At 42.1% G+C, this 12,590-nt stretch overlaps 1 protein-coding gene across 8 annotated transcripts in view; it reads right to left on the bottom strand.

Moving 5' to 3' along the window:
* The window catches only part of SMG7 (SMG7 nonsense mediated mRNA decay factor), a 98,653-nt gene that overhangs the window by 35,653 nt on the left and 50,410 nt on the right, over nucleotides 1-12,590 (bottom strand). For all 8 annotated transcript variants that reach the window (XM_037906175.2, XM_037906177.2, XM_037906176.2 and 5 more), the window contains 6 exons: nucleotides 10,155-10,326; nucleotides 8,778-8,849; nucleotides 7,535-7,685; nucleotides 6,939-7,074; nucleotides 2,513-2,675; nucleotides 1,863-2,019 (listed from right to left, as the gene is read on the bottom strand). In XM_037906175.2, coding sequence (XP_037762103.1) covers nucleotides 1,863-2,019; nucleotides 2,513-2,675; nucleotides 6,939-7,074; nucleotides 7,535-7,685; nucleotides 8,778-8,849; nucleotides 10,155-10,326 — 851 coding nt within the window. The remainder of the gene's footprint in view (nucleotides 1-1,862; nucleotides 2,020-2,512; nucleotides 2,676-6,938; nucleotides 7,075-7,534; nucleotides 7,686-8,777; nucleotides 8,850-10,154; nucleotides 10,327-12,590) is intronic.

Below are 12,590 nucleotides of genomic sequence, written 5' to 3'. Positions count from 1 at the left end.
GAAGTAGTAACTAAGCAGGCACCCCTAACCTTATGAGTCTGCCTGGAACAAGAGCAGCAAAATAAGCAATGGTCAGGGATATGACATTTGCCTAAACCAAATAGCCACTTAGACTGCTGAATGGAATAGCAGCACCACAGAGTGGCATTCCTAAAGCCCAGAGATTTAACATCTACCATAACAGCTCAAGTCTCCGTACAAATGGGAGAGAGAGGAGGCGGCTCCTAGCCTATTATCTATGAAAAATTAGTAAAAGAAAGTAGTAAAAAAAGAAAATTTTTAAACCGACAGGCAATCTAAAAGTTAACAACCTGACAGCTGTATTACCTAAACACTCACTGCAACTGAACTGAAGAGAAGCAGGCAGACTGAAAGGACTCCATCTCTCTGCCAAGGGCGGTAAGAAAGAACTTGGGTAGGTATTGTGGGTTAGGTGGAGATGGAAAAAAACCCTGCAAGTTGTAGAAACGGATGGCCAGAAGAATCTGATCTCAGGTGCACGGGGTGCACCTGCAGTAAGAGAGGAATCCATGTGGACAACACATCAATGAAGAACTTAATATCTGTCGATTTTACTTCATTTTAAGTTTTTTTCATGAGCCTCTCTTTTTGAAACCCTTAAATTATACTTGCAGTCTATAAAAGGAAACTGAACATATGATGGAACAAGTTGAAAAACTGTTGAACTCAGATTTCATTTTCATTTTCCTGAGCCTGTGATTTGGCAAAATGAAGCATGGAGAGGTCTTTATTTTTTGAAGTAGGAAGATTATGGGAAGATAAAAATTTCCCTAAGCTTTTTTTTTTTTTTTAAATTTTGAGTGACTGTTGGGGAAAACGGTACATCACACTTTTTAAGGGCAGATTTCAAAGCACTTTGCAGCGGTGAGTAAGCACTATCATCCCTACTTGACAATCAGGGAACTGAGGTGCAGAGAGAGGTTAAGTGACTTGCCCAAGGCCACACGATTAGGGGCTGAACAAGGAACAGACTATATCTCCAGACTCCCAGTCCTATGCTATACCCACTGCTTTTGTAGGGCTCTGTCCATTGTGGCCACTTACCCCCAAGGATGACAGCAGCCTTCTCTTTATTAAGGTATACAATACTCTATTCTTACTGTGAAGTTTAGCATTTATTCAGGCAGTGCCAATTAATCCAGTCACTGTACTTCACCTTGGTTTTTTAAAGACATCGAGAGAGAGAGAGAGAGAGTGAGAGTGTGTGAGAGAAAAATAATAGCCACTTAGGTGTTGAAAAACATCCATAGAGCCAAACAAAATCAAACAATTGCTGTAGTTGTAGAATAGACTGGGCAGTGCCACAAAAAGCCTATAATTATGGTACTATGAGCATAGAGTAGAGCAACACCATGAGATGCTCTCTGTGCTGACCTTCAGTACAAAATTGAAGATTATGGGAGAATCTTGGATTCTAGCACCATCCAAGCCTCAATGTATGACTTTTGGAAGATCATTTTACAGTCATCGGCCTCAGTAAATCTAACTGAGCGAGTATAAAAAACCAACAGATTACTGGGTGAGGTTGTTTGGCTTATGTTATGCCGGAGTCAGACTAGATGTTTGCAATGGTCCCTTCTAACCTATGAATAAAATCTAAAAAACAATGGTTATATATTTGCAAATACTGTATCTAGTTTAACACCCAGAACCCACAATTTTCTTTGCAAAAATTCTGTACTTTTAAAAACCTCAGTGTCTGTAAATGAACAGTTAAGGGACTCAGTCTATTTCTTCACTACTTTCTTCACATTAATCCTTCTTTAGTCACTATCACCTTACACAACTGACTGAAAGTTAAAAGAAAAAAAATAATTGTATCAAAAAAGAGAGAGACTCACAACTGTCTTTCATCAACCACTGCCTCCTGGAAGACACTGGGCCTAAGTTTCAGCCAGTCCATCGAGACCTTTACAGCAGGAAGCGGGTATGCACCCCAAGACTCCTCCTGGAAGTCATTCTGCAGTGGACACTTGCACAGGACTCCAAGAAAGGAAACTGAAAGGATAACAGGTGAAGTGAGCTGTAGCTCATGAAAGCTTATGTGCAAATAAATTTGTTAGTCTCTAAGGTGACACAAGTACTCCTTTTCTTTTTGAAGGGATAACAGAGGAATCCATAACAACTTTTACAAGTGTTACACCATAAATCTACTTTGAAGGCTATTTATTTAGAACAAGCCACCCAAATGATTTTAGTTTAAAGATTCCACTGGCAGATCATAATCTCTTATTTTCCATGTACTACTTCTTACCACAAAGTTCAGCCATTAGCTTTTTGAATTGTTTTTCCTAAAAAGGCTCTGTTGACAACTGAAGAGAGGTGGTAAATCCAGTGGGACAAATAGGTAAGTATCTCCTTACAAGTGAATCAATGGAAAAAATAGAAACTGAATTGGGGGTGGGGGAGGTGAGGGAACAATCCATTTTAAATGTATATTATATGGAAGCAAAGAAGAAAACAAAAAAATATTTGGAATCTCAGTACTTACTGAAGAGGGCAAGTAGCTGTGTCCAGCAGAGCTGCTCATCCTGGCTGTAACTATGCTGTTCAGTTTCATTGCTAAAATCTCGCAGATGATGCAGTTGAAACAGGTTGATGACAGTAATATGAACTAACTGCTGAGAGTTGAAGGCTTTTTGGAATAACAACCTCTGTAACAAAGAAATTTATATAAGAGAGTGTGTACTATAACCCAGAAAGAATGCATCCGAAAGGGTTAGTTGACTGACTGACATTTCAGACTTGTGGTTACTACTGTACTGCACTAGCAATGGTTCAGCCACTGGGGAGAAGGCACTCATCCTAAATGTTTTTTGAGTGCTATTAGATTATCCCTAATAGCGAATTACCCCTCCAGCGCAAACATACACTTAAGATGGCACCAGAAGGGGCTCAGTTAAGTCTGACAGACTTTGCTAGACCTCTACACCTGTACACATAAGATGGAATGTACTGTGGGGGACTGGCCCACTCCATGTAGTTTAAATGTAACATGCAATAGAGTGATTACGTTAAAATGTGTGACTATACAAACTGCACAGAAACATACCAGCTAATCTTTTTCCCTTTCAAAAAAATGAAACAGCAGCAAATGTAGTGTCATGATTAAGATTTTTACAGATAAATCAGGAAATTCAACCATGATGTATGGTTATGCATTATGAGTGTTTCCATATTTAATCCCATGTGACAGAACTATTAATAGTGATGAAAATGGCACATGATGTTTACAAAAATGATCTTGCTTCACTAAGTACAGTAACACTAGACACCTGCCATTCTTTGGCAGATGAAGACGAACTTTAAACCTTTCTGATGCATAGTGATAAGGGTTGATATCCAATCTATCACCACAATCAATTTAGACAAAATCACATAGCGAGCTAAAGTTAGTTGCCTAAGAGGAAAAAATGACTTTTCTGAGTCCCATGCCCAGTTTTGTTGTTTGCCTAAGAGCATACAGCACCCTAAATTCTACAAGTGGAGTCAGAAGCATAATGAGACTGCTGGTATTGTTGAACAGTCCGAACCTTATAATTTTGGATGTAAAGAGAGCTTCAAGTTTAGCTGCATGACCAACCATACAGTATCTACAGCTAAAAATATTTCTGAAAATATAGCCCATCGTTTCATCAGTTTCATGACATCCCGAAGGTTGAGCTGTTAAATGCCCATTTTGCTTCAGTCCTCACTAAAAAGGTTAATCGTGACCAGATATTCCACAGTTAATATTAACAAGGGGAAAGGAATGCAAGCCAACACAGGAAACAAACAAAACTAAGTTAGATCTATTCAGCAGGGCCTGATGAAATTCATCCTAGGGTACTGAAGGAACTAGGTGAAGCAATCTCAGAACCGTTAGCAATTATCTTTGAGAGCTCACGGAGGATGGGTGAGGTTCCAGAGTAATGAAGGCTAAACATAGTACCTATCTTTAAAAAGGGGAACAAAAAGAAGGCCTTGGGAATTATAGACCAGTCAAGCCTAACTGCCCCAGTAGATAGGGGAAAGCAGTAGACATGATATATCTAATTTTAGTAAGTCTTTTGACAGTCCCCCAGGACATTCTCATAAGCAAACTAGGGAAAGTAGTCTACATACAATTACTATACAGTGGTTGCACAACTGGTTGAAAGACCATACTCAAAGAGTAGTTATCAATGGTTTGCTGTCAAAGTGGAAGAATGTATCTAGTGGGGTTCCACAGTGGTCAGTCCTGGGTCCGGTACTATTCAATAATGACTTGGATAAAGGAATGGCAAGTATTCTTATAAAATTTGTGGGTGACACCAAGATGAGAGGGTTGCAAGGAGGACAGTCACAGGAAGACAGGATTAGAATTCAAAACTACCTTGACAAGTTGGCTAATTAGTCTGAAATCAACAAGATGAAATTCAATAAAAACAAGTGCAAAGTATTTTACTATGGAAGGAAAAAAACAAAAACAACAACAACAACAACAACAACACAAATGCACCACTACAAAATGGGAAATAACTGGCTAGTAATCCTGAAAAGGATCTCGGGATTACAGTAGATCACAAATTGTATACGAGTCAACACTGTAATGCAGTTGCAAAAAAGGTTAATATAATTCTGGGGTATATTACCAGGAATGTCATATCTATGACACTGGAGGTAATTGTCCCACTCTACTCAGTACAGGTGGGGCCCTAAACTGGAGTACTGGCTAATTATAGGCGCCATGCTTTAGGAAAGACGAGGACAAACTGGAGAGAGTCCAGAAGAGAGGAACAAAAATGATAAAAGGTTTAGAAAACCTGACATATGAGGAAATGTTAAAAAAACTGGGCATGTTTAGTCTTCAGAAAAAATAGACTGAGGGGAAACCTGTTAACAGTCTTCCAATATATTAAGGGAAGTTATAAAAAGGACAGTGATCAATTGTTCTTCAAGTGCAGTGAAAGTAGGACAAGTAGTAATCAGCTTAATCTGCAGCAAAGGAGATTTAGGTTAGATGTTAGGAAAAAACTATAACGATAGTCAAGCTCTAGAATAGGCTTCTAAGGGAGGTTGTGGACTCATTGGAGGTTTTTAAGAACAGGTTGGACAAACACCTGCCAGGGACTGTCTAGGTTTACTTGGTGCTGCCTCATTGTAGGGTGCCGGACTTGACATCTAAAAGGTCCTTCCCAGCCATAGGTATCTATGATTTCATGCTTCACTTCACAACCCAGCTAGATGAAATGATTTTCTTATATCATGGAGAGGAGGAAGCTAAAACTATTCAGCTCAGTGTAGCCAATGCCATGTTACAGAACATGTTGCTTATATATACACAGCACAATGTAATGCACAATGTCAGGTTGTCATTAGTTCTTGCACACCTTGGATGTGTTCGGTACCACAGAGTCTTCCACATGCCTGAGCACTGTTCATAATTACTAATAAGCATTCTGGAAAGTACCATTTATAAAATGGCTAAAATTAAGAAAAGAGACAGTGAAGAACAGTTGGGGGGTGGGGGAGTTTCTTGTTTTAAATTGTACCTAGCTAAGTCACATTGTCTGGAGTAAACATAAAAAAGTTCATCTGTTTGAATTAGAGAACGTAACAGTTTTAAACTTATGAGCGATGTGCTTAATTACTGGTTACTCTTACTTTGCAGAGGAGACAGCTCAGTTTTGAATGGTTCCACTCCATGCACAGAACTGAAGGCTTTCAAAACAAACACTGCTCTCAAGGGTAAACTTTGCCAGCAGGAGAGGCAGCTTGAGCAGGGTTAAAATGGTCTTAATTACTACTAAAGAGTAAATGTAGGAAATCAAAGGAGGAAGCTCTTGGTTCAGAGTTCACTAAAGAATTTAAGGAAGACTCATCAGATGAAATAGTAGTAGTTGGGAGAAACTGCTTTTCACAAAATCTCTTGCGATCATCCAGTTCAAGAAGCAGAGAATCAAAAGTGGCACTCCAAGCTCAGAATACAGCCTACGTTTTAAACATTTAATTAATTTTAATTAACCTTGTGTCTCCAACAGAAGAACACATTTGGATAAGCAATATTAAACTGGAGAAAAAAATCATGCTGTCTGTGTAGGTGAGTAGGGCTGACCCATTATCAGCCTCACCACCAAATCTTTGCAGCCTGCTGACTATCACCACCTCATGCATAGGGCCATACCAAATTCACGGTCATGAAGAACATGTCATGGACCGTGAAATCTGGTCTTGTGTGTACTTTTACCCAATACTATAAAGATTTGAAGGGGGAGACCAACGTCTTTCAAATTGGGGGTCCTGACCCAAAAGGAAGTTGCAGGAAGATCACAAGGTTATTTTAGAGGGGTTGCGGTATTGCCACCCTTACTTCTGAGTTGCTACCTTCACAGCTGGATGGCCGGACTGAGGGCTCAACTCTGCAGGCAGCAGTGCAGAAGTAAAGGGTGGCAATACCATTCCATGCTATCTTTACTTTTGCACTGCTGCTGGCAGCAGTGCTGCCTTCAGAGCTAGGCTCCCAGCCAGCAGCCGCCCAGATCCGAAAGCAGTGCCACCGCCAGCAGCAGCACAGAAGTAAGGGTAGGAATACCGCAACCCCCCCTACAATAAAACTTTGTGACCGGCCCTGCAACTCCCTTTTGGGTCAGGACCCCTACAGCTACAACACCATGAAATTTCAGATTTAAATAGGTGAAATCATAAAATTTACGATTTAAAAAATCCTACAACCATGAAATAACCAAAATGGACCAGAAAGGAATTTGGTAGGGCCCTACTCATGCATATCATGTTCTATTTCAGGATGCAAAACACTTACCCTCTGGTCAGAAATACTTTGTCAGTTTTCTTAAAGGAACATGTTTTCCCAGCATATTAAATCAGTGAAAGATCAGATTCCTGTATAGATGTTAGATTTCCAAAGTGAAAAATTAGGAATTTTGTGTGGCACTAACCTTGAACTGTTCCTCCAGCCTCTCTCGAAGAGGGCTCAGCTTCTCCAAGCCCTTACTCAGATATACATGGCCATGGAACTTAATAAATGCCTTGATGAAGTCAGACACCCCCCATCGAGTCTTCACCTCATCCCGACTGCAGTTTGAGAGAAATAGTTGGCTTCAGTTTTTGTAAATAGACATAGCTGCATAGACTAAGGATCTTCCAGGCAGAAACAATGCTAATAGCTGCATCCCCTTCTCAGAGAAAGGACAGGGGTGTGAGAGAGAAGAGGTAGTTTCCACTATTGGCTGCCCCTACCCAAGAGATGTGGTGGTAACTTGATACTGTTCTCTTGCCCCCCAATGGTGCTCCCACCCAAGAGGATCTCAGATACAGGTACCTCCTGCTCAATACATATATAAGGCAGATGTGGCTGGAATGGGGGTCAGTGATCTCCTACTTCTGTGTGCACATTTGGTACTATGAATGCTTATCTGCGGTGGGTATACACACACACACACCCCAAATAAGGGAGGGAATACTTGCCAGGACAGAGGCAAAGAGAGTGTTAGTTATGAATAACTACTCACTCCCTAGAACAGATCAGCCTCACCTTTCCAGTGCTTTAGAAAGTGCTTTTTGTAGATTAGTGGAGGCAGCTGGGAAAGGGAACTTCACAGCAATGCTTCTGCAGTAGTAGAAAATTGTGGTCAGGTGGTCTCCTTTGGAGGAAGCTAAAATAGCCAACTGATTGTAAGGCTGACCTAGGGGAGAAGAGGATGACAATTTCTCATGGAGTGAAGTGATCTTTTCTTCAACTGTAACCAAAGCTATTTGCTCTAGAAAAGAAGCTCTATTTCAATCTAAATCTTAGCTATAAGGACAGCAAGCTTCCATTTAAAGCCTATATATCCTTTATACAGATCAGATGAATTTGCTGAACCAGTTACCCAGCCGCATCTCAGCACTGCTATAATTCACAAGCTACAGAATTCATGGTTCAAATTTTCACAAATCTATTAAATGTAAAAACAGATGCAAATGACATAATAAAAAAAACTTTGTCTAAGCAGGAAGGTACAGTCAAGGCCAGGCAAAAGTTTTGCCTCTAATATACCAACCAGAATCTATTAGAAGTTACTGATGTAATACAATTTAAAATACATAGGACAAAAAAGACAGCTCCAAAAATTTAAAAGTCAGTTTTAGATGACTACTGCACTAACTGACTCCTGGTGGGTGTGGCTCAAAAGTGGTTTGCTTTCTCACTACAGAGCAACCTGCAGCAAATGGGAATCTGTATTCTGTTCATTGTAGTTGAATTAGTTCTATTCAGTACTATATCACTGCACCTGCATAAGGAGAGAGATCAGGAGAAAATAGGGAGTCAGAAGGCTGAACTACAGAACAACCTCAAACTTGTATGAGTGACTTGGAGACCCCCTGTGAATTACTGAATTTTATTTATTAGTAAGTAAATAATTAAAGAAAGCAAAGAATGTTTGTTCATTTGACAAGTGCAGTATAGGTTTAATAATACTTCATACAAAATGCATAAATGTACTATAGCATATTCTGTAACATAGCTCAGTCTTAATACTACGACACCTCACTACAATACTTTGCTATTAATCCTTTGAGAAATGAAAATAGATTGTGTGTGAACTATGGGTGCATGCAGATTAGTGAAGTGTGAATTATCGAGGTTCTACTGTAACTTATTGCTGGTATTTTATTTTTTTTTAATAATCAAGATCTTAAAACTATTTCTCCATTTTCTATGGAGAAAAAAGCAAATGCCTTACTTACTGATTTGGGACAGTAAACTCAGCAGAATAGAGGCATCTCAGACTCACCATTGGAGGGAACAAGCTGAGCTGCATGTCTATAGTAGGACTCTGCCTGGCTGGTCTGATTCCTGTAGCGAGCTAAAAAAGGAAAGAAAGGCAAGTTTAGACAGCAGTTTGTCTTGCTGCTCAGAGGGCTAAATTCTCCTCAACATTTCCAAGTATTTGGTCCTGCAGATTACAAGTACATACAGTTTACTTGAGGAGACCCATAAATGTCTTGCAAATACTTTAAAACAAACAGTAGGATTACATACTGAGTACCCGAAAGAGTACAAGGAACATCAATTCACTTTTAGTTGCCCTCCCTTTCCCACTCCTCTTTCAGGTCCCAAAGTCACAGATCACCAGCTCTTATTCAATACCCTCAAATACACTGTGTCAGACACATTACACAAAAAGCTGTGAATGCTCCTCATTCCTCTTGACACTCGGAGTATTCAATACCTAGACCTAATTTTAAAGTAGATGCAGGTTGCCTTTTGCAATAACCCCTTCTACAAAAAGTTTAATCTAGTGTGGATCATATAAGCTAAATATGTAAAGCACCACAATAAAATTATAAATGGAATAAACCTGTTGAACTTAAGTGTACCTGGATGCAAAATATAACAGCCAGGCTTATTAAAGTTAGACTTCTTACCATGTTCTTTGTAGGAAAGACTGTTTAACATATGCTCTCTCTGACATGAATGCCTGTTAAACGTTGCAGCACAAATTCTTGTAATAACTCTTGCAATTTAACAGGTTTCTACTTTTCACTGTCTATCTCTGCAACAAACAGAGCTCCTCTAGATGAAAACACAAGTCTAAGCAAATCATTAGAAAGCTACTCTTCATAATATCACTGCCTTCGTGCATCACAGTCTTTCAAGGGCTCTAACACTCCAACATTACATTTCAGACCTTTCAACCTGTTCAGTCTACAGGCAGCAGTTCAAGGCAGAGTACTTGGTCTAGCACAGGGGTGTCCAACCTGAGCCTGAGAAGGAGCCAGAATTTACCACAGTAATACATCAGCAGCCCTCCAGCAGCTCCCCCACCCCTCTCCCAGTGCCTCCCGCCCACCAGCAGCCCTGCCAATCAGCTGTTTCGTGGCATGCAGGAGGGGGGGCGGGGGGGAAAAGAGAGAGCACTGCAGGCTCAGGGGAGGGGGCAGGAAGGGGTGGAGTGGGGGCAGGGCCTGTGGCAGAGCCAGGGGTTGAGCAGTGAGCACCCGTCAGCACATTGGAAAGTTGGTGTGTGTAGCTCCAGCCCCGGAGTCGGTACCTATACAAGGAGCCACAGGTTGGCCGCCCCGATTTAGCTGCAGCACAGATTGCACGGATTCCTTTCCAAGTTTATGCTATACAGAGCATCTCATCTCTCCTTGCTCCAAACACTCACCAATGTCTCCAAGGTGGACAAGGCAGTGCTGGCAGATGTATGAGCAGGAGCTAGACTGCGGCTTCACAATGGCGCTGGTGTGCGTCTGTTTATTGCTGATAATTCCCAGCTGGGAGGACTTCACACGGCAGGGTAAGTCTACATTAAACACTGTGCACAGCTCCTGTAATAACTAGAAGAAAAGCCCTAGTTTAATAATAAAAATCAGACAGTAATCAACACAGCAATGTAAAAGCAGTGCAAATACTACTACTACTGCATCAACAACAACAACAGAGTTGCATACCCCACCATGCAGAGCACCTCCATAAAGAAGGCATGTTCCCCGCACCTCACTGCCCAGAGGTAGATAAGTAGGGGGCAGAGGGCAGATGCAGATCTGTTACGGTCATTTTTAAATATTTTCTGAGAACAGCAGTTACTAGTTAGGTTTTCCCTTGAAATTCCTGACTCCAAAGACTAGTTTGGGTAAAGAATTCACAGGAGAACAAAATTACTGAATTCTTATAGTACCACTTTCTTAAATGGGCATCCATCGTATTCTCAAATTATACAGCAAGGTCCAGTGGATGTACACAATACTTCAAAACTGCCATACAGGTATATTAGGACCTGAGCAAAAAGGTGCGGGAGAGGGTGCGGTGTGCAGGAAGGAGCTCAGGGCAAGGGGTTGGGGCGGAGGAGGGGGGGCAGAGTGTGGGAGGGAGGCTCAGGGCAGGGAGAGGTGCAAAGTGTGGGAGGGATGTTGCAGGAGGCTCAGGGCAGGGGGTTGGGGTGCAGGACGGGTGCGGTGTGCAGCAAGGGCTCGAGTGCAGGAGGGGTGCGGCGAGGGCTCAAGGCAGGGGGCTGGGGTGCAGGAAGGGTGCGGGGTATGGCAGGGGGTTGGGGTTCGGTCTCCAGCCCGGCGCTGCTTACCTGGAGTGGCTCCAGGGTGGCAGTGGTGCGTAGTGGGGCCAGGGCAGGCTCCCTGCCTACCCTGGCCCCATGCCGCTTCTGGAAGCGGCCGGCACCAAATCCCTGTGGCCCCAGGGAGTGCATGAGGGGGAAGGGGGTAGAGAGCTCCGTGCGCTGCCCTGCGGGTACCTCCCCCAAAGCTCCCATTGGTGTCAGTTCCCCATTCCCAGCCAATGGGAGCTGCGGGGGGTGGTGCCTGCAGGTAAGGGCAGCACATGGAACCCTCTGCCCCCTCCCCATCCCCCAGGGGCTGCAGGGACATCGCGCCAGGGGCTTCCAGGAATGGTGCGGGGCCTGTGGCACCACAGGGGTGGCAATCCCACGGGCCGGATCCAAAGCCCTGATGGGCCGGATCTGGCCCACGGGCTGTAGTTTGCCCACCTCTGCTTTAGAGGCCTAGTTCAATGGGCTTTAAGACAAGACGCTGCTAATTCTTTGTAGCATGTCAATACACTCTGCTATCCGTAGATATTGATTCCCCTTTAGACTGGTCCAAAGAGTTCAAGAAACGGACTTGAAAAAAAAAAAAAAATTCTTATGCTTTTTGCTCAACATAAAAGCTAAGAGTACACAAAATTTATAGTCTGTGTAGGATCCCATTCCCTTAAAATACTGTTAATGAAATTCATGGAGAAGGAAGTCCAAGATCACTAAGCAAAAAGTTGGATGGGAGGAGAGCACTACCTTTTCTTTATGGGAAAGAAGCTCTTGTGGCCAACTGCCAGAGGCAAAGGGAATATATAGTTAAAACCTGAGCAATTGAGAGGGAAAGGGATTTTTAATCTGATTGAGCAGAGCTGAATGCTAACTACAACAGTTTCAACATCCCTACCTCTTCAGATAAAGGCCAAGAGAGTGCCCACTACAGTTCTCTAGTTGTTCATGACATCCTCTGGCATTTTGTCTGACTTGATAGAACGCCAGGCCGAAAACTATAGGTGAGAGACTCAAGTTCCAAAGCAGAGACAGTTGTTACTGAATCAAATACACTGAACGCTGATGTGAGGGAGTGCTGAGGAATAACTGAGCTTTGCTTTCCTGGTTAATGTTTTTGTAGTTTTGCCTAGAGGCTTGTTGCAGAAGCTCTTGAACCAAGAGCATTTTGTTACACCATAACGGAAATACCTATGTACAGCCTTATTACTAAGAAGTAGACAGAGATGTAAGGAGTACTTTGCAGCCCTGTAAATTCACTTTCCCCAGAATAATTTTAAAAAGGAGAATAAAGCGTCTTTTAGCTTCATATTAGCTGCAGACAACTGAATCAAAAAGACAGGCAGGTGAGACAGTCAACTCTTATTTATGTATTTGGCACAATCTTCCAGAGTCTGAGTAATCACTTGGAAAGTACCCGTCTTGGGCTGCAACATCTTGGCAAGGTTCAAGAGTCTCTTCCAAGAAAAGCACCTAATTCATAATAGGTAAATACTGAATAATAAGCCTTCTCCAAGACAGAAGATTCAAACTTTTAACTTAAAATGT

This window comes from Chelonia mydas, chromosome 8, assembly GCF_015237465.2.
Source record: "Chelonia mydas isolate rCheMyd1 chromosome 8, rCheMyd1.pri.v2, whole genome shotgun sequence".
NCBI lineage: Eukaryota > Metazoa > Chordata > Testudines > Cheloniidae > Chelonia > Chelonia mydas.
The sequence above is the reverse complement of the archived record's forward strand: the minus strand, read 5'-3'. Positions and strand labels throughout refer to the sequence as shown.